General features: G+C 40.6%; 1 protein-coding gene across 4 annotated transcripts in view; it reads right to left on the minus strand.

Annotated features, from left to right (window-relative positions):
* Positions 1 to 13816: 13816 nt before the first annotated feature.
* DCAF6 (DDB1 and CUL4 associated factor 6) overlaps positions 13817 to 23631 on the minus strand; it is a 73344-nt gene continuing 63529 nt past the window's right edge. For all 4 annotated transcript variants that reach the window (XM_035895993.1, XM_035895994.1, XM_035895991.1 and 1 more), the window contains 4 exons: positions 20108 to 20264; positions 18459 to 18547; positions 15823 to 15928; positions 13817 to 14204 (listed from right to left, as the gene is read on the minus strand). In XM_035895993.1, the coding sequence (XP_035751886.1) occupies positions 14140 to 14204; positions 15823 to 15928; positions 18459 to 18547; positions 20108 to 20264 (417 nt within the window). In that variant the 3' untranslated portion in view covers positions 13817 to 14139. The remainder of the gene's footprint in view (positions 14205 to 15822; positions 15929 to 18458; positions 18548 to 20107; positions 20265 to 23631) is intronic.

The raw sequence follows: 23631 nt of genomic DNA on the forward strand, positions 1-23631 counted from the left end.
TTGTGTTGGACCCCAGAGCCTAGGATGACTCCTACGATTAGGACTGAACGTCAAGAAATGCAGGAGAAACAAGTGAATTAAACCAAAAGGATGAAATGTGTGCAGGGTTTCAGGTGAGTTCACTGAGCTCCAAGTACGATTAGAAAATTGGGAAAGAGAAGCTCACTGTTCTGTTTTTCTGAGTAAACAAAAAAGATATTTTGTTTTTCCTGAAGAGCCAATTTACTTCTTCATAATCTGCATTTTTCAGCAAGTGAGGCTGATTCTTTTTTTTTTTTTTAAATGTTCTTGTAAAGCCAGGCAAGTGCATTAGAAATTGCTAACATTTATCATGTTCCTTAGCAGAAGAGTTAGATACTTTGGTTAGAAAAAAAAATACACGGTGTCTCTTAAATAAATACTTTTAAATAAATAACTGGGGCTGTTGAACCAATGAAAAATGAAAACAGAACAAAAGACAAACCAAATATTATTAGTTCTGCAAGAAAATGGTGTCCAAATTTAGCCCATGCAATTTTTGTTGGAAGAGAGAGTCTAAAATTATCTCCAGCTAAAGCAAGGCTCCCATATCCTTGTCATTTAGGAAGTCTTTCAGTGACATGCAGGCAAAGACTAGAACTGACAATTATTTGCAACAGAAAAAAAAGGAATAACAAAACGGAGGTTATAGGACAAGTTATTTACCATGCTCATCTGACAGCCCAAATGCAATGAGATGAGGCAGAAGCACCCCGGCACTATTTACAGGAAGAATCATCGCTTGAAATAGATTTCATTTCCCTTTGCTCTGTTCTAATTAGGAATGTCAAATTTCTTTTCTTTGAGAAAATGAAGGCATTGGAGATGAGAAGGTTTTGCTTCCTCTTCCTCCTCAGAAAATGAAAATATAAGTAAAAATTGAAATACCTGTCTGCAATAAATATTTGCTTGCTCAACCTAAAATTTATTTACATTTTTGAAAGCATAGAATGTGTAGTCCATAACCTAGTTGTTTATAGAAAGTATATTCAGGTCTGTTAAATACATATGAGTTCCTTACCTTTGAATTATGAGAAATCTGGTACCAGCAGTGGTGCTCCAATGCACCCCAAAGACCCTAACCCAAGATACCAGTAAAACAGGAAATTTAGAGAAATGCTACAAGTGGAAAGCAACAGCGTAGCTGAGCAGTGCAGGGAAAAGGTGGCACACAGAAATTGTCCATAGAGTTTGGATACGGAGGCATATCGTGTTTCTGAAAACAATCTTGGAAAATGAATTTGATATAAACCATGTTTGTTATAACGGACTTAACACTGCACACGGTATAAAGGAACCACAATAAAAGTGGTTCACAAAAAAATCTGCCAAAGCAGTAATTTTCTAAAACTAAGCTGGGTTTTTATACACCTACGGTGCTGGTTAATTTTGGGTTTGGTGGGTTTCAGGTTTTGTTTTGGGGTTGTTTTTTTTTTCCCCTGATTTCTGCCCTTAGGTATGGGAAGCTTCCCACGTGCTCGGGCTCTGTGTCCTCCATACAGCTGGCTGACAAAGCACGTGCTCTCCCTTATGAGAAATGTTCTTGTTAAAACATGGTCTTGAGCCACCTTGGAACAAGCTGTTTCTTCTTTCCTTTTTTTTTTTTCATTTCAAATTGTTTTGCGAACAGAAAATTCTAAGGACATTTCGTTTTGGAAACATTTCTGTAATGAAATACATTGCCTGGGCTCCAAGAGGGGTTTGGTGACTCTGACAACATCGATTCCTGCTCGCAGCTGCCTGGGATTCCAAGTCCTTGGCTCTGGGTGTATCTCAGGCTGCCAAAGAGTTTAACTTCCCAGCGAAATGGGAAGCCCTCCCCGCCTCAGCTGGCTGCTCCTGAGAAAGGGCTGGGAGAGCACCGAGTCCCGGGCTCGGGGCAATCCACGAGGCTTTCGGGCAGGCTTGGATTACATGGGAGTTCATCGAACCCTCCGCATTTCAGATGAACCATACCAGGTTCAGTCAGCAAATCTGGGAACAAATTAATGCTTTAAATTAAATTTTGCTTCGGACTGGGTCTCCTCCCTGCTTCCCTGGTGCAGAACCTCCCACGTGCCGACTCGGCCACCCAGGGAGATTTCTGAATCTGCATGTCTGGCCGTGGGGTACCACCCCCTGAGGCAGCTGAATCCCATCCATCTGCCACCCGCCAGCCCAGAATTGAGCCCAGAAGTTGCATTTTTCTTAAGCGCCCCCCCCATCCTAGGCAGTTACCATGGCAACCCAGGGACTGACTGTCAGGTGCTGATCCTGCTACAGCTCCACTTCTGTCAGGAAACAGCTAAATCACTACAGGACTAATTAGTGTAACTGGAAAATACACTTTATGGTCTTGATTGTAAGATCTAAGGTGAATAAAGAGCTCAAGTTGTAGCTGCACAAACCAACCACATCCAGAGCTGTTGTACCCATACTAAGCACAAGTAATCACATTTTTCCACCAGCCTTTTTACATTTACTGTATTGAGATAGAGCCCTCGGTTTTGTTATCAAACGGATCGCCAAGCAGCATATCTCTGCAGCGGCCGCGCCACTGGTGGTTTACCAAGAAATACGCTCGCTCCCTTGCCGCAAGAGAGAATTTGAAGTTGCAGGATGCAGGAGCACTGTTAAAGATTTTGAGTCGCCACCTATTTTTAAGAGGTGTAATACGGGCTGGGGGAGGGGGACTTACCTCGGAAGTCTTAAAGGATCTGAATCTTCATTTTATTACTAGGCTGTTAGGGGATGAAATTTGTTTCCTCCTTCATGTCCGATTTCTCCACCTGTTAAAGGGGAATTCTGACCTTGGGGTCTCTCTTTCTAAACTAGATTTAACAGCATTTTCGGGCAAAGCTGTATAAAAGCTAAATATTTAAGACTATCACCACTTACATTGTCACTTCAGGTGATCCTGGAGCACTGTCAGAAGAAGATGGCAGCGCTTGAGTCAGAGCGCTGTGTCTTGCCTGGGCATCCTGCTTGCACTCTGGTTGCCAGCAAATTTGGCAATAAGCTTCAAAACCCCGGTGGGCACAAAGCCGGGGCTCTGGTGCCAGGCAGAAGAGATTCCCAGCCTCGCTCTCCCATCTTCTCTTTCTTCAGTAATATATCCTAGTGGATGCCCCAGGTTTTTCAACCTGCAGTTTCACTGAGATGCCAGTTGCCTTCTCATGGAAAGGAGAAAAGCCTTTTTTTCTCTTCTAGATCTGTAGCACGGTACAGTTTATTTTCCTGCACAGCTCTGCAACTTGAAAATACTTTCTTACAGCAGTGTCATACGGCCATTACACAGCAACACAGGAGGCCACATTAATCTGGCAATCAGCATTTAATGCGGGCTACCCCCTGCCATACTGCGTGCAGGTGGTATTGGAATGTGTTCCTGCAGCTCAGCTATGCTTAACAGCCTTTTCTGTAGCATCCCTCTGGTTTTAGACTACCTTTCAGCAAACCAAAAATCACTGCTGCACTGTGTATTTTCTCCTTTCTTGGGTCTAATTTGGCTTTTCATTTATCCTCACCTTGCCCTCTTTCAGCTGCTCTCTGTCTGCTTTCCAGGGAACGAACATGTGGCAGGGACGTGGAGACCTTTCTTCTCTTGCACCTCACGTTTGCTCTCTGCCTGTCCACTGGCAGTCCAAAGGGCCAGGGGTCCGGCTACCCCCTGTGCCTTGGGCTCACTCACACCTTCTTAGCCCCTACGCTGAACTGCTTGACAGATAACCAGCGAACCAAGGAGAAAGAGATTGTGAGAAGAGGGATGAGAGAAATAATTTCTCAAATTAAATGATGAAGCTCGTGCAGTCTCTCATTTCTATATCTTTGCCCAGCTCTCCTCTATAAGAGCATGTAACAAACCAAATTTAGAGCCTGAAGACTGCAATCAAATCCATTCACTGCAGTGATGTGAAATTCATGAGACATGAATGAAGCTGAATTTCTGAGCAATCACATGGATTTTCAGTGTGGTGGGGGAAGGCGCGCAAAAGCCACAGTTGGCGACACCCAGGTACCCGGTGAGCTGCCAGAGCGGGCACACGCGGTGCGGTGGTGAAGGGGTGAGAGGCTGGGACTTGCTTCTGCCATGGTGAAGGGGGTGTTGATGGAGGCAACGACTGTAACTCTGGTTGTATTTGAGAGCCTCCCTGCACTGAGACTGAGCAATAGGTCCTGCTCTGGGGAGGGTCGCACTCTTCAATGCACTCATTGCATGACCCTTACATGCAATGGTAGCAAGTGCATGCTATAATTAATCTTTTAAAGAAAAAAACCTTGAGAAAAAATTGGAGATAATTTTGGATTGAGTCTTGCATTTTACATCCTTGAGCCTGTAAAGTTTCTGTAGTACAACCAACATCCAAGCCAAATGGTTTTGTCACAGCATGTAACTATTTTAAAAGCCATATTGACTTAAAGATTTACTTAAAGATTACTAAAGATTACTCTTCCTTGCTCTTTATAATCCTGGGTAAAATAAGCACAAATTATTTTAGAGCACAGTATATTCTCTTTGAAATGCTCATGAAACGAGACAGATAGCAGTCCCAGACACTTTTTTCATGGACAAAACTGTTGAATCAACATCCCATGCCCTCAGAGTTAGCTGCTGACAATCACAACAGCATTAAGTCAGCAAGAATTGAAGTGAGAGCACCGACTCATCTTGCATCTACTACCGAATGGTCATCACACTCTAATGAATAGAAGTCCAGTCTAGCAACTTGGAAGGTGTGACATTCAACTGACCATAACAAGTACCTTGCATTTAGGTGATTTAACAATTACAGGTTCATTTTTAATGTACATTGGTTGTAATCAAATTTCTTTAGATGTGCATAGGGATTAAATACAAGAGTAGATATGCAAGAAATGTTATATATAAGATAGCTAAGGAACATCAGTCTCAGTACTGGTGAATCTTGCTCAGTGACACATCTATCCCTGGAAACAAACAAGAACTGGAGAACAAACAGGGCAATTAACAATTAATATACTAATTATAGAACATGAAACAGCTGTATTCAGTTAGAAACAAATAGCCAAGTAATTACTAGAAGACTTGCATCTACGATAGCTGGTTTCAAAGGTGCAGCGTGGGACCAGAACTCCATCATGGGGCTGTGGCATCGCCATAGCTGCACGAGATCAGCCAAGTGACATGGTCAATATACACTGAGGTAAAGGTGCCTTTACGCTGGACTCAGAAAGGACATCAGGGTATCATGTGAGAGAGGAAAACTATTGATCATGGAGATGAGCACACCCGAGGTGTACACTTGAATTTTCCAATAGCTACAAAATTGGAGGTTCACTTGTGGTCGTCATCAGAGCAGCAGGGTCCTGGGAAGGGCTGGGGCACAGCACTGGCCACTGCTGTTAAAAATTCATAGAATCACCGAATTGTTTAGGTTGGACAAGACCTTTAAGATTGTCAAGTCCAACCGTTAACCTAACCCTGCCATCCCACCACTAAACCATGTCCCTAAGCACCTCGTCTACCTGTCTTTTAAATACCTCCAGGGATGGGGACTCGACCACTTCCCTGGGCAGCCCATTCCAAATTCACAACGGGATCTCTTAATCTTTTTGGCACAAGCTTCACCACGCATGTTTGAGAAGTTGCTAAGGTAGGGGAAGAGTCCTCGGGTTCGCTAGGAGACAGGAATTAGGGAACTGAGGCGAGGGCTCTGAGGCTACTGGGGATAAAGGAGCTAGAAAGATTTCGGGGTCTTGCCTTTGGCTTGCCTTGCTGACTGGGCAAAGGCAGTGCCCAGCTAATGAAGAGAGCCTTGCTCCTGGATCCCCACAACCCTCTCTTCCTGCCTCCCGGGCTCCCCTTTCACTACTCACCGGGACTAAAAATAGTAGCTATGGGCGGTCAGATTGCATGGAGCTAAGGGCAGGTCAGGAAGGAGAAAATATTGGCAACGGGGTCTGAGCATTGAGTCATCCCACAGAGGGGAAGGAGGAGATCTGCAGTGCTGTTTGAGAACAGCTGCAGATCCCCTGGGATTTGTTTTCCAGTTAGTAACAAAGCCCATTAACAAATGCTGTTTAGAGGGTTTTTCACTTAAGTGAGACTTCCCTAAATTACTAGCCATCAGTTCTGGCTTGGATAGTGCATCTGTCAAATTCCATGGATTATACTAGCACACAGCTCTCCTCCTGGAAAAAAAAAAAAAAAAAAAAAAGAGAAGCACGGCAATATGGTGAGTCACGATCAGAAAAAAGGGAGCTTGTTTTCAGAGCAATGTATGCCTGTTTTCCCAATCAAAACACCTTGTTGTGTTTTTTTTAGTAGTTTTAAATAGTAGGTTTTTGGACTTCAGTTTGCTCTACCAGCAAAGGGAAATGAATAAAAAGGGGAGCACTGATGGTTCTTCAAAGGCACCAAGAAGGTAGATGGGAACCTTTTCACCAAAAGAACAAGCAATTGCAAATAATAAAATGAAAGGAACTTTTAAAACTGAGGAAAATAAATCTCTGTTACCTTCAAAAAATAACTCAGACTCAACAGTAGAGTCACCGAGAAGACAAACTGAGTGCTTATGCAGATAAAGGCATTTGGGCATGTTATAATTAATGAAAATAGCTTAAAATTGATTTAATCCCATGTTTCAAAAACTAAATCAATCTCTGCTTAGGCATGGCAGATGACCTCACTCCTATCTTCTGTGTCATCTTATGTACTTCAGCTGAGGCTTTTAGAGTTGGCCTCTCGTAGGGGCACGACTGTGGACCAGGAGAAATGTGGGCTTTGACCTAACTGGTGCTAATTGGCATCTCATTTTTTCAACCGTTCTGTCAGGTCTGGCCCATGAAACAGTGCAGTATGGAGGAATCCCAAGGTTTGTTAATGAATGCCCTCTGCAATAGGCCTGACCCTCAGAGTCTGAACTTGGCCCCATGGTATCTTTCCATACAAAAAAAGACTTTGTAGACAATGACCACTCAGCTTGCCAAGGCAGCATCTCTGAGCACATTCTCCCGTCCCGTACACACAAGTGCACACACACTTCAGTGACAGCTATGTTTCTTCTGCAAGGACAGTAAAACATGTATTAAACATCTACTTCTGCAATTTCTTCCTCAAAATATTCTGGAAGAGCTTGGGACACACACAATAGTCTTACCATAACATTTTATTCAAGCTACATTTATCTACTGCTTAGGTAAGAAAATTTCACAATAAAGGTGATGCAGGATGTTGTTAATGAACCTCGTCCTACCTCCATCAGGGGAATGCATGAAGAACTAGAACTTAAGCAGACAGCGGTTTGAGCAGGCTTGGCAGCTTTGCCATTTTAATAAGAGATTGCTCCCTACAGCGAGCACCTGCCCACACTTCGAGACACCAAATTATTTACCAGGAATTGTAGCAACACATCATAGAATTTGCTTTTGATCTTTGCAAGGGTCTTAGAAATATCCTTCGTAGAAGTGAGTTCAGTGACATCTGAACCCTTACTTTAGGTAAGTGCTCTTCTGAGGATGCAAACATTGACAGCGAGCTGCTGCAGGACAGAAGGACCAGCTTGAGCTGGTACAGTCTCAGTCCACAAAGCAGGAAAATAAGGTGCTCCCCATATTCTCACTCACTGTCCTATCCCTCAAATTTGGGCTGTTACTATTGTAATTAGAAACTAAAGGGTTTGGATACACCTTTTAGTGACCAGCTAAACCAACTGGTCGTTTGATGCTTAACAGGAGGAGTATTACGGTCTGTTGCTTGTTGGTCTCTCCCCCCACTGGCTTTCTTGAAAGGGAGAATGATGCTCTCAAGTATTGCATCACTGTGGCAGTAACCAAACCAGGGCGAAGCACACAACCCCAGGTGGCTGGTCCTGCACACAGGACACCCGCTTCTGCGAATGCAACGCGAATGGTGGCACTAGAGGGAGCTCCTGCAGCATCACCCACCTCAAAGCCCCCAATCTTGAAATCAGACCCAGATCAGAACGCTTGCTTCTAAAATTGTGAGGGTTTAGATTGTGGGCTGGTTTATTACTTATTAACTTCAATGCACATTTGAATCACATTTTCAAGTTTTCTTTTGCTGCTGCAAACTCTACCAGCATCCCTCCTGCTCCTGCCAACAGCTCCTGTTACCGCATGATTCTAGGAATTAAGACTTAGCTCATCACCTAAATGTTTATGAAAAAAACCCCCAACCAAACCCAAACACTATCAATATCTTACGTTTAGAAAAACTGCTTGAAAAGCTTCACTGAAGTTTGAAGTATCTTCCAAATATTAATTTTTTGCCCCTATTGAGATTCAACCCTCCTTTTAAACAGTAAACTCACAGCTAAGCATCTGGAATTAAAAGTTAATATTTAGCCTTTGAATAAATAAGAGACCTTTTGGGAATAGCGTGCTTATTGGGGAACTCTGGAAAAAAAAGACATTTACAAGATTGTTGCTTTTGTTTTATATTGTATGCTCTTTGCTGGCAATTGCTATGACTAAAGCAAAAATGGCAGAAGCAGCTTTTTTATTTTTAGAAACAAAGACATCCACAGTGATGATTTATAAACCTTCTCTAGTGAAGACGAAGGGTACCCTCTCCATATACTTACTTGGGAAAGAATCTGTTTTCAAAAGGCAAAAGTGAATAATTTCTAAACAAAGAGTCAGGCTTCTGTAGAAACACCATGGTCATTCTTTCTGAAGCAAATACATCTCAAATATCATCTACAGAGGACCTAACAACTACATCAAACGTTGTGTTACTGTATTTTGTCTACGGAACTGCTCAGGACCCCAAGCTGTGGAAGAGGTCCACCATTGCAACAGATGCCGCACAGAACAGAAACATGGCTTTATTCCTCTTGCTGCTACGAGCTCAAGTAGAGCAGAAAACCCTACTTATATATATATATACAGTAAGGGCACTATATACATTTACTGTATAGTTCTTTAAAATATAATGAGGAGTACTCTGTTCTGTTATAAAAATTCAAGGCTAATTTACATGTGGTAGTAAAAATAGCAGCAAGGTTTGAATCATTTTAGACCACTGTGTTCTCCCCTCCCCAAATAGGTATACCACAAAATCATAAAATATTCTTCCATTTCTTGCTGGTCTACAAATGCTTGCCCAAAATGCCATGTCATGAGGAAAAACTAACGTTTTCCTCCCTTCCTCAACAAAAAGGACACTTAGTCCTTCTCGTGTCACCAGAAAAGGCAAGTCTCTGTATCAGCCATTACTTTCACTCCATACCTTAAAAACCAAACAACTCACCTTGACTTCTTTCACTCTCCCTTGTTCATGGTAGATACATTGTCAAATGCTTACCTGTTTTCCATCCTCTGTTGCACCGACCTCCTTTGGGTGTGAAGTTCCCCATCTTCTGCAACGCTCCAGTGTTTTGAGACCTCCATTTTCCTCAGCAAAAGGGAAGCACGGCAATATGGTGAGTCACGATCAGAAAAAAGGGAGCTTGTTTTCAGAGCAATGTATGCCTGTTTTCCCAATCAAAACACCTTGTTGTGTTTTTTTTAGTAGTTTTAAATAGTAGGTTTTTGGACTTCAGTTTGCTCTACCAGCAAAGGGAAATGAATAAAAAGGGGAGCACTGATGGTTCTTCAAAGGCACCAAGAAGGTAGATGGGAACCTTTTCACCAAAAGAACAAGCAATTGCAAATAATAAAATGAAAGGAACTTTTAAAACTGAGGAAAATAAATCTCTGTTACCTTCAAAAAATAACTCAGACTCAACAGTAGAGTCACCGAGAAGACAAACTGAGTGCTTATGCAGATAAAGGCATTTGGGCATGTTATAATTAATGAAAATAGCTTAAAATTGATTTAATCCCATGTTTCAAAAACTAAATCAATCTCTGCTTAGGCAGGGCAGGTGACCTCACCCCTATCTTCTGTGTCATCTTATGTACTTCAGCTGAGGCTTTTAGAGTTGGCCTCTCGTAGGGGCACGACTGTGGACCAGGAGAAATGTGGGCTTTGACCTAACTGGTGCTAATTGGCATCTCATTTTTTCAACCGTTCTGTCAGGTCTGGCCCATGAAACAGTGCAGTATGGAGGAATCCCAAGGATTGTTAATGAATGCCCTCTGCAATAGGCCTGACCCTCAGAGTCTGAACTTGGCCCCATGGTATCTTTCCATACAAAAAAAGACTTTGTAGACAATGACCACTCAGCTTGCCAAGGCAGCATCTCTGAGCACATTCTCCCGTCCCTTACACACAAGTGCACACACACTTCAGTGACAGCTATGTTTCTTCTGCAAGGACAGTAAAACATGTATTAAACATCTACTTCTGCAATTTCTTCCTCAAAATATTCTGGAAGAGCTTGGGACACACACAATAGTCTTACCATAACATTTTATTCAAGCTACATTTATCTACTGCTTAGGTAAGAAAATTTCACAATAAAGGTGATGCAGGATGTTGTTAATGAACCTCGTCCTACCTCCATCAGGGGAATGCATGAAGAACTAGAACTTAAGCAGACAGCGGTTTGAGCAGGCTTGGCAGCTTTGCCATTTTAATAAGAGATTGCTCCCTACAGCGAGCACCTGCCCACACTTCGAGACACCAAATTATTTACCAGGAATTGTAGCAACACATCATAGAATTTGCTTTTGATCTTTGCAAGGGTCTTAGAAATATCCTTCGTAGAAGTGAGTTCAGTGACATCTGAACCCTTACTTTAGGTAAGTGCTCTTCTGAGGATGCAAACATTGACAGCGAGCTGCTGCAGGACAGAAGGACCAGCTTGAGCTGGTACAGTCTCAGTCCACAAAGCAGGAAAATAAGGTGCTCCCCATATTCTCACTCACTGTCCTATCCCTCAAATTTGGGCTGTTACTATTGTAATTAGAAACTAAAGGGTTTGGATACACCTTTTAGTGACCAGCTAAACCAACTGGTCGTTTGATGCTTAACAGGAGGAGTATTACGGTCTGTTGCTTGTTGGTCTCTCCCCCCACTGGCTTTCTTGAAAGGGAGAATGATGCTCTCAAGTATTGCATCACTGTGGCAGTAACCAAACCAGGGCGAAGCACACAACCCCAGGTGGCTGGTCCTGCACACAGGACACCCGCTTCTGCGAATGCAACGCGAATGGTGGCACTAGAGGGAGCTCCTGCAGCATCACCCACCTCAAAGCCCCCAATCTTGAAATCAGACCCAGATCAGAACGCTTGCTTCTAAAATTGTGAGGGTTTAGATTGTGGGCTGGTTTATTACTTATTAACTTCAATGCACATTTGAATCACATTTTCAAGTTTTCTTTTGCTGCTGCAAACTCTACCAGCATCCCTCCTGCTCCTGCCAACAGCTCCTGTTACCGCATGATTCTAGGAATTAAGACTTAGCTCATCACCTAAATGTTTATGAAAAAAACCCCCAACCAAACCCAAACACTATCAATATCTTACGTTTAGAAAAACTGCTTGAAAAGCTTCACTGAAGTTTGAAGTATCTTCCAAATATTAATTTTTTGCCCCTATTGAGATTCAACCCTCCTTTTAAACAGTAAACTCACAGCTAAGCATCTGGAATTAAAAGTTAATATTTAGCCTTTGAATAAATAAGAGACCTTTTGGGAATAGCGTGCTTATTGGGGAACTCTGGAAAAAAAAGACATTTACAAGATTGTTGCTTTTGTTTTATATTGTATGCTCTTTGCTGGCAATTGCTATGACTAAAGCAAAAATGGCAGAAGCAGCTTTTTTATTTTTAGAAACAAAGACATCCACAGTGATGATTTATAAACCTTCTCTAGTGAAGACGAAGGGTACCCTCTCCATATACTTACTTGGGAAAGAATCTGTTTTCAAAAGGCAAAAGTGAATAATTTCTAAACAAAGAGTCAGGCTTCTGTAGAAACACCATGGTCATTCTTTCTGAAGCAAATACATCTCAAATATCATCTACAGAGGACCTAACAACTACATCAAACGTTGTGTTACTGTATTTTGTCTACGGAACTGCTCAGGACCCCAAGCTGTGGAAGAGGTCCACCATTGCAACAGATGCCGCACAGAACAGAAACACGGCTTTATTCCTCTTGCTGCTACGAGCTCAAGTAGAGCAGAAAACCCTACTTATATATATATATATACAGTAAGGGCACTATATAGATTTACTGTATAGTTCTTTAAAATCTAATGAGGAGTACTCTGTTCTGTTATAAAAATTCAAGGCTAATTTACATGTGGTAGTAAAAATAGCAGCAAGGTTTGAATCATTTTAGACCACTGTGTTCTCCCCTCCCCAAATAGGTATACCACAAAATCATAAAATATTCTTCCATTTCTTGCTGGTCTACAAATGCTTGCCCAAAATGCCATGTCATGAGGAAAAACTAACGTTTTCCTCCCTTCCTCAACAAAAAGGACACTTAGTGCTTCTCGTGTCACTAGAAAAGGCAAGTCTCTGTATCAGCCATTACTTTCACTCCATACCTTAAAAACCAAACAACTCACCTTGACTTCTTTCACTCTCCCTTGTTCATGGTAGATACATTGTCAAATGCTTACCTGTTTTCCATCCTCTGTTGCACCGACCTCCTTTGGGTGTGAAGTTCCCCATCTTCTGCAACGCTCCAGTGTTTTGAGACCTCCATTTTTCTCAGCATCCCCTGCCTCCAAAACCTTCTCTCCTCCCCATTTACTTTCCCCTTTCCTAAATTCCCTTAACTGGATCACCTTCAAAGCTTCTATACTTTGCTCTTCCTCAGTAGTTTTCTATCTTCTTTAAAAAAAATCCCACCATGCAACCACCCCATCCATCTCCTCACTTTTCCTCTCCCTTCATGCTATTCTTCCCTTGCCCAAGTATCTTCTCTTCTATTGCCAGCTGAGTTGCATATAATTCCCATTTCTCCTCCCTCACAAATCTCTCTTCACCTCCTCAAATAGTTTTAGTTTTCCCACCTCCTTCTAGTTCTGTGATTTACATCCCTTCCCCAAGTCCTTTCAGCCTGCCTGCCTTGTGAATCAGGCTATCAGAATGTTGTGATAATGTTATTTTTCATTTGGTGTGGGGAATTCTTTTTGTTGATGTAAGCAAATTTGTGAAAACTGTGTGATGAATGTGTATTTTAATAACAGGGTAATGAAGCCTCCAGCACCCTCATCCACCTGGTTTAGAATTCTTCCTGGCGTTCTGTAATTCCCAGTGGAGCCTCTCAGCACCTGCCATCCTTGGCAAGAACAGCCATTGAGTAAAGCTGCTCTTTTCCCTGCTCCATGTTCCTTCCTTCACTTCCTCCTCCCCACTGCCATCTAAAAAGCCCATGGAGGAAGGGTAGAGCCTGTTATACAGAGTGAACTGCCCTCCTTCCCAAATAATTACTCCTAGGAAGTAATGCAGAGGGATTTTCAAATTCATGTTCATTTGCACTACATTTTCTCTATTCTAAATCCAATGGAAATTAAGATATATCTGCCGCTGTTGCAAAGAACACATGCTCATGGATCTATCAGCGAAACAACTGTTTCACCAGCACTACAGATTCAAGCATGGAGAATGTGAAGTGGCACTACAGTAAGACTGATGGAGAGACAATTTTGGCTATGTATGTGTGGGTTACGCCCATGGAAACGCAAGAACCAGGCGACACGGGGTCTCAAAGTCACAGAGAATCCCCATGCTCACTGTAAGAAATAGCTGTATTTGTCAGTTCACAAACTTCGTAAGAAGGAATGCAAATGAAGGCCGTAACGGGCTTATAGTTACAAAGTGAAAAAGCAGTGATTGCACAAAGAAAAACCACAAAACTACTTAAAACAACCAAATCTTTTAATTAGAAAGCAACAAACATGCAAACAGCAGGTATAGAAATTTATTTGAACCAACGTTTTTACTATAATGAAAGTTACTTTAAAACATTGATCCAAGCTCCCACATTTGCAGGTTAAGGAAAATATTGCACTTTGCATCTTCTAGCACCCCTCATACATGGCAAAACATTTTAAAAACATTTTTGCTTATTTTACTTGCACACTCTCCCAAAGTCATGCACACAGTCATTCAAAAACAAAAGGTTAGGTTATCCAAAAGCAATACCTTAGAATTGCACTAAAGCTCTGTAAGGAAAAATATAATTAATGTCTTATACAAATTCCATTAACGTCTAGGTGCTTGCACACAACTGCCAGTTACTCTTCATCTTCGTTTTCATTTTCCTGACCAGATCCTTCTGATCTGTCACCTTCCAATCGATCTGTAAGACACAGTGATTTAGTAAAGAGAACCTCTAAAGTTTTCAGGTTTTGGTAAATATTTACAGTGTACTGTCTTCCCCAGGCTGTTACACAACACACAGTGGCTGTGAATTATACAGCAGAAGCAAGTCCGTATAGACCGACAGCAGAGATTGGGTAGAAATGTTACCACAAGGGAGGAGAAGAGGAGAAAAGCCCTAAATGATTTCCCAGGGATAAAAGTGTAATTTGTGTACAAAAGGAGAAACCTTGTAGCTGCTGACTGGCTGTCAGCGCAGGAGAGGTGAATGCAAGCATAATATTAAAAAGAGATGGTGAATATAAGGGATTGCAATGCTGTTCTGGGGAGCTAAAGTTAGAATAGCTGCAGTTAGAAATTTGTACACTCCACAAAACTGGGGAATCGCTATCTGTCACCGTATACCTCCAAAAAACTACTTTCTGTTGTAAATGTTTAGAGAAAGGCAAATACAGAAATGTGTGAGGGAACACGATTGGCTCAAGACGTATCGCTCAAACAACAAGCGCTGTCAGGTTAAGAAATACTCCACCCAGCCATAACACAGATTTTTGCTGAAACTGTTGTAACTCAAGTGCCAGGCAGTTCTTGGAGTGTTTTACTCCAAAGAAATCATAACAAATGAAGAAAAAACCAAACAAATATATTCATTTACAGCAGTGGTGAGGCACACCACTGGGCTGGATACAGTGACATCCTCCTGGCTCTCTGATTCTCACAGATCAGCAAGAGATGGAAGAGGAGCAGCAGCTGCTGCCAGGCAGAGCCTCCCTCCTTCCTTATCACTCTAAGCTCTTCTCAGCCAGCGCCAGAGTCCCCATATTCAGCATCTACAGTCACTTTTGCCCTCATCTACAGTTCTGTTAGGTTTCCACTCCATACATCATACCAGCCTCCCCAAACTTTATCTCCTTGCTTCCTACCCAGTATGATGTCTCTCCATTGTCTTACATCACCTTTATCAACCCACTGGAGCCAGCTTCTTCCGCACTAACATTCAGGAACACCAGTTCCCAACAACGATTCTCCATGCAACCCCTCATATCACCAGCTTCAGCCCCTAGGGATCTGCTCCTTCGCTGAAGGGACACCCTAACACCTGCTGCCCCAGGAACAGCTGCCAGCGTCCTCATTAATATCTCCCACAGTCCTGTATCTGCACACCCTCCTTCATCCCTGGACAATTCCAAGCCCACAATGACAGTCAGTTTATCTTAGAACTCATTCCAGTCACCCCAATAGCTTTCCCATCACGCAGCACTCACCTTAAAGATAATTCCTTAGAAAAAAGAGTATTTTTCAACATCTAATTAGTACTACGTTACAAATAAACTATTTCAGGATGGATAGTATGGTTACATCTAAAAAGATATTTTGCTCTTTTCTTGCTCTTTGTTTTGTGGTAAAAAATAACAGCTGCAAAAATGTTGCACGTCTCACACTAAAGAAGCAATTCCGAAATACTTCTATTAAGAGACCCTTGAACAACCCTTGAATCTTCTCACCAACCTCAAGTGTAGCCACAGACAGCTGAAGATCTTGATGGTTCCCCAACCCATCTGCTATTTCATAGACCAAACTCTTCACAAGTCTCTTACCTGCTCTTATATGATTCAGTGAAGCCAACATTCGTAACATGAAAGAAGCTGGAACAGTAATTGTGTTTCTGGTTTCTTCCAGCATTAATTCATTACGTGTTATAACCTGGAGGCAAGGAAGAGGAAAAAACACCATCAAAAATAAACACAAAAGTGTACTGCATCAATACTGGTTTGTAGATACAAAGTTCCTATGCAAAAGGCATTTACAGAATCCAAAATTACAATAAGGGAGCGATATTTTAATAATTACCATCAAATACATATATACCAGTTGCACGTGGTAAGAAAAGTCAGACAGTGGACTCTGCCTATAGATATATAATTGTCTATCTAAACAATATTCTAGTAAGATCATCATTCTGTTGTCAACATGCATGGTAGATATTAAGATGAACAACTGAGAAAAACTTTTGGAAATGAGATCTTGCACAAAGTAAGAAGGAATGATGAGAGAAAGCGCTCTTACAGATGGCAACTGTTGTAGAGAACAAAGTGCTAGCACCAGCACCGGCCAAGAATGTGGGAAGGAAAAGAGATGAGGTTACCCTGAACTCCTACCTTCATGCTGCTTGAAACTTTTGGAGAAAATCCAAGGAACACAAGCAATTACTCTATCCCACTTCAGGAAGATTCTTCAGCTCCATAATTCTTTCTAAATAGATCTATACCTTGCCTCTAAATGACTTGAAAGAGCCACCTACTACTGCTTAATTTCAAGGAAAAAAAAATCACTAATAAACACTTTTAGCTCTTTTGCCTCCTCCCTTCCCTGTGGTAGTTCCTTGCCACCCTTCTTGCTTTTGAGTTCTAATTCTACATCTTAGCTTTCAGACTACGTTCTTCCATTATCACTAAGCATAAAAATTTCTTTAGGTGGAGACAAGTTCTGAACATCATACATCCTTCCTCCCAGATCAGCTGCTGTAAGGCAGGAAAATAACACACGTCTCTCTATCCCCGAGACTCCTTCTCAAGCCTGTTCCTCTCATGAGGATCACATTCTTGCAAATATCTGCAGTGGCCTTCTCCTAGCCAAATCAAAGTGCCTCTTTTCTGTCATTCTTATCTGTTTACCAGGAACTTTGTACAGCTGATCACCCCCTACAGGAAGCAAACTGAGAAGACAGCAGGCTGCCACTGTTTTCCCCTCTTTCACCTCCTATTTCTCCAGGGCATCAGCAGTAACACCCTTCTGACAGCCTGCTTCTGATGCTTTTTCTCTGTTCCGAGATTTGTTCCCATCCCCACTGTCTGTTCCTACTCACTACGGTCATGGCCTCTCTTAATTGTAGATAAATTCTGTATCTATACTGAACTTTCCCCAAACACAGTGCTTCCTCCCTAGACTTTCCCTCCTATGGAAAATTCAGTTCAGGTTTCTTGGACACTTACTCTAGTCAAGCTTTACATGGTGAAAACTATATGATTGCTATAAACCTGTCCTGTCCTCTACATAGTTATTTCAATATGGGAATTAAATTAAAAACCAAAACCAAAAGAACACGTAAACTACAAACCATACCGCGGTGAAATTTTCTGTCAGCTCTACATTTTTTTATTAAAGAAAAAAATAATTACATCTCTAAATAATTTGTTATATTTAAGTTACAAAAGTACAGTACAATAATTACTTTTTACACACATTTATATTTAGCCATATTTCTAAACCCTGAAGGCTCCAAAACACATCATAGATTAAAATTATCATACAGTATACACAGAAGTGTCACTTAACCTGGTGTTACTTCTGCTAAAATAATGGCAAAGGTTCAAAAATCACACGGGGGTGGTTTCAGGTTTTTTAGGGGAATGGGGAGGGGAGTGGCTAAGGGTTGTGGGTTTCTGTTTGTTTAAAACACAAGTAGCACTAATACAGAGAAATAATAATTAAAAAACCAAAACCAAAACAAAAAAACAGGCTACTATATCCCTGCTGTCCAAGAGTTTGCACAAAAAAAACCCCCAAACCACCCCACAACCAAATTTGCCCTAATATATTATTTACGCAAAAGCACCTAACATTTAAATACAATTTTATGTAAATCACTAAAATATGATTATTCAGCAGTCGACTATATGATCATCATAGGCCAGTTGCCATATATTGTTGTTACTTTGGGGGTACAAACCCAATGTGTTACATTACTTTACATACAGACTTTTAGAACTGATTTGGTTTGCAATGTTTGCTTTATTCCATGAAGTTCCCAATTTGAAATCTTAACCATAACCCCCTTTTGTGCCATAGAATATTCAATAGGATTGACTTTTGCAGGCCCTGTTCTTCTGTATATCACTCTATTTCCTTCAGTTATTTTGTTTAAAGACAACCACTACCTTCATTCCTAATTCCTGCCAGTTTTCCCTTTATATCTGACTGCTCATACTTTTTCCAACTTTTCATGTACATAATACCATATCACATCACATAATTTCTAGAAGTGTTAACAAAGTGCCTCTGTGTGCTGCCAATTATATGAAAGTTAGCTATTATAAAGGGCAGCTTTTTGTTTGTAGCTCATTTGTTCAACATTAAATAACTCTGTTAATTTGATATCAGTAATTTGCACCCAAGGGCTTTTATAGAATTGGAAGATGCAACAATACTGTGAAAAAGGAGGAAAGGTTCTTACCTCATCTGCAAGTTTTCTGTTAAAAATCTTGGATTCTTCCAATGGCGACCAAATCTTTATATCATAATCAATACCCGAAGAGGCCAGAACTAGAAGTAATAGTAGTTCTAAATTAAGTATATTATGTCTTTATCAGTATTTTCTACACTTAACTGGAGTTGAATAAAAATACGTCTCCTGAAGCATTTACTTGCAAATGTCAGTTCCCATGCTGAACATACAGCTATGGAATTACTAAATCGCCATGTGAGATCTGAGCTATAGATTGTATATTTTTGAATATACATATATGAAGAAAACACATGCAAACGTCAAGAGCCTACTTTTTTAAATAAAAAAGTGCACCAGAATATACATAAGATAGGGGCAGAAAGTGAGAACAAACCCAGCCGCTACTAATATATTTCTGCAGACAGCCTGATGAATATATGCATTAATAACAAAACCTTAGGATTTGCAGACCCAGATACAAAGTCAGAGGCAAGATAATTTCAAACATATTTTGTCATTTGACAATTTCAGTGTATTTCACGTAAATTTATTTGATATTCAAATATAAAGAAGCAATGGATGTTCTTATAAACACTTGTTAAAATATGGAAAACAAAGTTGCAGAACATTCTCTAGAACATTGCACAAAACCACGACGGGAATAAGAATTCCATAGAAAGATCTGTACAAGATTAACTGTCCTACAAGTAAGACGAGCTCTTCATTACATTGTCAGTGTGTGACAGGGAGACAGTCGCACTCCATCAAGAAATCAGTAAAGCTACAGGGCATTTTGAAAGGTGCTTCCAAAAGAAGCGTCCAACCTAGCCACAAACTCCAAATGTACAGAACACAATTTCAATTAAGCATTGAAAAGTTCAAAGCATTCAAAAGGCTTATCAAATGTAGGGCAGTATTCCATGTTTCTACAAACCGTCCAAAAAAATGCCAGCCTCTTCTGGTATTATAACTTTATTTGCTTATTTATTTATGGCTGACTGTTACTCTACAGCCCTGTAAGCTATGAAAAAGGAAATAACACAAATACTTTCTTTGACTGTGTCAGAAGCTGCAGAATGGTTCAGATTTTCCATCTACAGGTCAGACGACTTATGATTCCTTCTACTGCTTTGGTCCATCTTTTCTATAAATATTTTCCCGTAAATACAAATTAATAGAATTTCTATGAATTTTATTCATCCTTCTGACCTCACAAAGCCAGTGAGACTGAGACACCCACTTCACTCAATTTTTTTTCACAGAGCCATGTAGAGACCAGATTCCAATATCCTTTCCCAAAGTGTTCCTGGCATTTCAGTGACCCCATAGTTCCCTCATTAGCGTCATGGAAAACATTTAATGTATTGAGGGGAGCAATAAACACAGATTCTTCTTACTACATCTTAACCTTCTATAAATACTATGTCAGTAACATTTTCATTCCAAGATGTTATTGAGTAAGGAGGGTTTTAAAAGCCAAAGGTCATTACTAAAAGACAAAATTAGAAGTCGCATTATCTTAATTTACAAAGGAAAAAATGAACAATAGTTCATTAATCATTACAATGATCTGTTGAGCAAAGAATTTATGACTGAGCTTTAAAATGCTTTACTACAGATAACCTGAACATGCAGACTCTGAAAAATTATCATCTTACTTGGGTCAAATGGATGAGGCTGAAGACAGTTCACCACATGATTATCAGCTTCCAGCAGCATGAGATGTTCAGCAGTATGTCGATCCCATATAAAAATGTGGCCACAGTCTGAACCACTCATGACGAAGTTAGATCCCCAAAAATTGGCTTCCTTTATCTGCAGTAAAAACAAAAATAACAATTACTTTGTAAGACTAGCTTGGAAAACACATGAAAGAGTATACTCCCACTTCTGCAATAACACTGCCTCTGAAGTAAGAGCTCTGCAAATGCCAAAAGAACATTTAAAGGAAACACTGAAAGAAAAATTATCAAAAAAAGAAAATTGAGAACGTTAAGGATCTCCAGAGCAAAGTGGCTTCTAACAGAAAAAAGGAGAAGAGTTGGGGCAGACTGACCAAGCAGTTTGGAAGGAAGCAAGATGACAGCAGGTTTGTCACTTTCCAAAGCAACTGAAGGGTACTGCAGACAGACCCAAAGTCCTTGAGACGGTGTCCAGAACACCAGCCACCTCTCACCGCGACTCTATAGTTTGCGGCAGTGCCTCACAGCCAGTGCAGTCACGCAGGTGGCATACACTTGGGCTGCTCCCTTCCAGCACCTTCTCCTGACAGTGCTCAGGGCAGCAGAGGGAAGGCTTCCTTTGGAGCAGGGGGACCATCTCAGCAGAGACTGCAAAGGTGTCCTGGAGCATTCTGCCTTTCTTCCCCTGCCACCAACGCACGGCCTCTGCTCCTTCTCTCCATGCCATGAAGAGAGGAACAACATCCTCTGGGTAAGAGGAAAAAGGGGGTTTTAGGGAACAATATGCTTACGCATTAGGCTAGTATACTATATAATGGTTTACTGCATCATCTATTTCCCTTTCCTTGTGGGAAGTGCTATAATTCGGTAGGTCTTTAAATGCCTTAAGCTCCATAAATCTTCATGGCTCATCAGCATCATTGTTCTGGATACACACTTGCTAACAATGCTGAGAACACTCTTCTAATGAAGTGACCGCCTCTCCCCTCAAAATGACTGGACTGTCTCGTCCCTGATTCTGAGAATCAAAGAAAATAGCAGATACAGTCAATAACAAGATAGCTAGCTTGACCTGTACTTGACTTGAAAAAGTCTTTGGGAGACAAGCAAGTTAATAAGTCCAAAGTTATTTGTCCTCTTTGTTCCTGTCCCTCTCTCCAAAATGTGGTGGTGTCGCAGGATTTTAAGAATAATGTATTATCTGATAATAGTTTATACATATTAGTTATATTTTGGTATGGATTCATGTATTAGTTATATTAGACAATACTATTTTTATTTCTTAAACACTATTTATTTATAAATAATGACTTGTGTAGTAAATGCTGTATTACTTATTAATTGTGTATTTACTAATTCAGTAGGAAAACACAGACTCCTTGAGTGTTCCAAGAGAGATCTGCAATCTCATGAGTTTTGGAACTGAAGGTGGCTGAAGCAATCTGTCCTATGAAACAGAGCAGCGTTACAATGAAAACGATCATTTAAATGACAGAGAAATTGCAGGCCAGGAAAAAGTGGCAGTAGTATCGGATATCCATTTCCTTGAAATATAATGTTGATATTATTCTACACCTGTTACATTCAAGATACCCTTATGATTACAGCCTGAAAGAATGTGGCTTATTCAATCTCCGAGCCAAAAAAAGCCACCCTAGAATTTTTTTTTCAAGAAGCGGCTATTAGGTTTGTTAAATGTAGAACAATCTTCCCATGCCAAGGCCTCTCTTGCCCTCCCTTCCTAAAAAGATGTAACTCAAAGCCAAACAATTAGTTGGAACAAACAAGAATGGGTCCCTTCCTTCACTAATGATTAGAATCTTCTTCAGGAATCACTTCTGCTTTTACTCAGAGTAGGACATTGAAATAACCATTGTTAAACTTTTTGAAATAGGCACAGGCTAGGCAGCAGTGTCTTTCTCCATTGCTGTCCTACATCACCTATAGGGTGAGAGGTTAGATGGGGTGGCAGTGGGAGGGGGGACATTGCTTTAAGAACAGTCAAAAACTCCACCACAAGATGCGAGCTGAAAGCTCCACAATAGTCCAATGTCCGTGCTGGAGAAGAGTCTGGAAGTTAAAAATTTAATCCTACACACACGATTACACTTTAAACAGTTACCAGTACCTCTTACAAACTCTTTAAGTCGGCATCGACTGGGCAAAAGAGATACCTATGTAAACTCTAGTTTCCTACACAGCAGCTTTCAGAATTCACACAGATGTTGTCCAATGTTTGAAGTTTAGCATAAACTAATTTCCTGTTTTTTGGTATTTAAGATTATCTCCAGCATAAGGGACAGAATTTTGAGTTTGAGACCATTTACACACTATGCTACTATAGAATTATTTTCCAATCAACACATAATAATAAAGCTCTAAAGAGGACAGCGCCTGCATCTTTATCTTTCTTTTTGCACTGTTTTCTAGAAAATGCACTGGAGAAAAGGACAGAGACATTGCCTTGCTCTGTGCTTTGCCCCAGCTATCTTGATTTAAAAATCACCATGATAAAAAATCATATTAGTAAGCTGAACCCTTACCGCTGTTAAAAAAATATATATTTTATTTCCAGCATGAGTATGTCCAGTTTTAAATTTCAGACTTGCTAGATCTTTGTCTATAGAATATGTACCAATGATTGCAGTCAGTGCAATCAAGGCATCCTGATGTCTAAAAATCAGCCAGAGAAGCTGCATTCCTGGATTCTGTAGTGAAAGGCGGGTTTCCAATATATTACTCATTTGGCAGCTTCTGTCTTATAGCTCCTACTAATATATATTTTTCATTATCCTGTTAGAAGTACACCTAAATTATCTCCAATAATAAATAACTTTATATTTTAATTCTCAATAATGACTTCTTCCTGCTTTCTTTGTATTCTCTCAGGTAACTGCTGATTTCACATTTCTAATATTCATAAAATCTAATTTTAGCACCACATTAATTAACAGAATTGAAATTCACATTGAAAAATTTTGTTTTCAAACTCACATACACACTCAATTCTACTGTATGCATACACAACTTAACCCACTTGTTAGGTACACACAGTTGCTATTGAAGAAAAGCTTTTTACAAGTCAGTATTGGGGACTCGAGACTTGGGGTGAATGGAATAGAGGAAGAATGGCATATATATGAAAGGAGGTAAGGCTAGCACTGGAGGGAAAAACAGTGAGGAAGAGACAGGAGACAGACAGAACTGAAGGCACATGGCAAAAGACAAATTTTGAGAAAAAAGAAAGGGATTTGGGGTTCACAAGAGCATTTTATTCTTCCAAGAGCTAAAGAGAAAAAATAAATCGCACCCCCCATCATTCCACTACCATCTCACCCCCTGTTGCCATATTTTCAGGTCTGTTTCATGAAAAAACAGTACCACCCAGTACTCTAATGACATCATTCAAGTGGTTACATAGCAGGGATCTGTGTGCAGGACCTAAAAATGTTCCAACCTTGCCAATGGTGCAAGGAAGCATCAGTATAACACTATTCATC

The sequence above is a fragment of the Egretta garzetta genome, unplaced genomic scaffold, assembly GCF_000687185.1.
Source record: "Egretta garzetta isolate BGI_Z169 unplaced genomic scaffold, ASM68718v1 scaffold516, whole genome shotgun sequence".
NCBI lineage: Eukaryota > Metazoa > Chordata > Aves > Pelecaniformes > Ardeidae > Egretta > Egretta garzetta.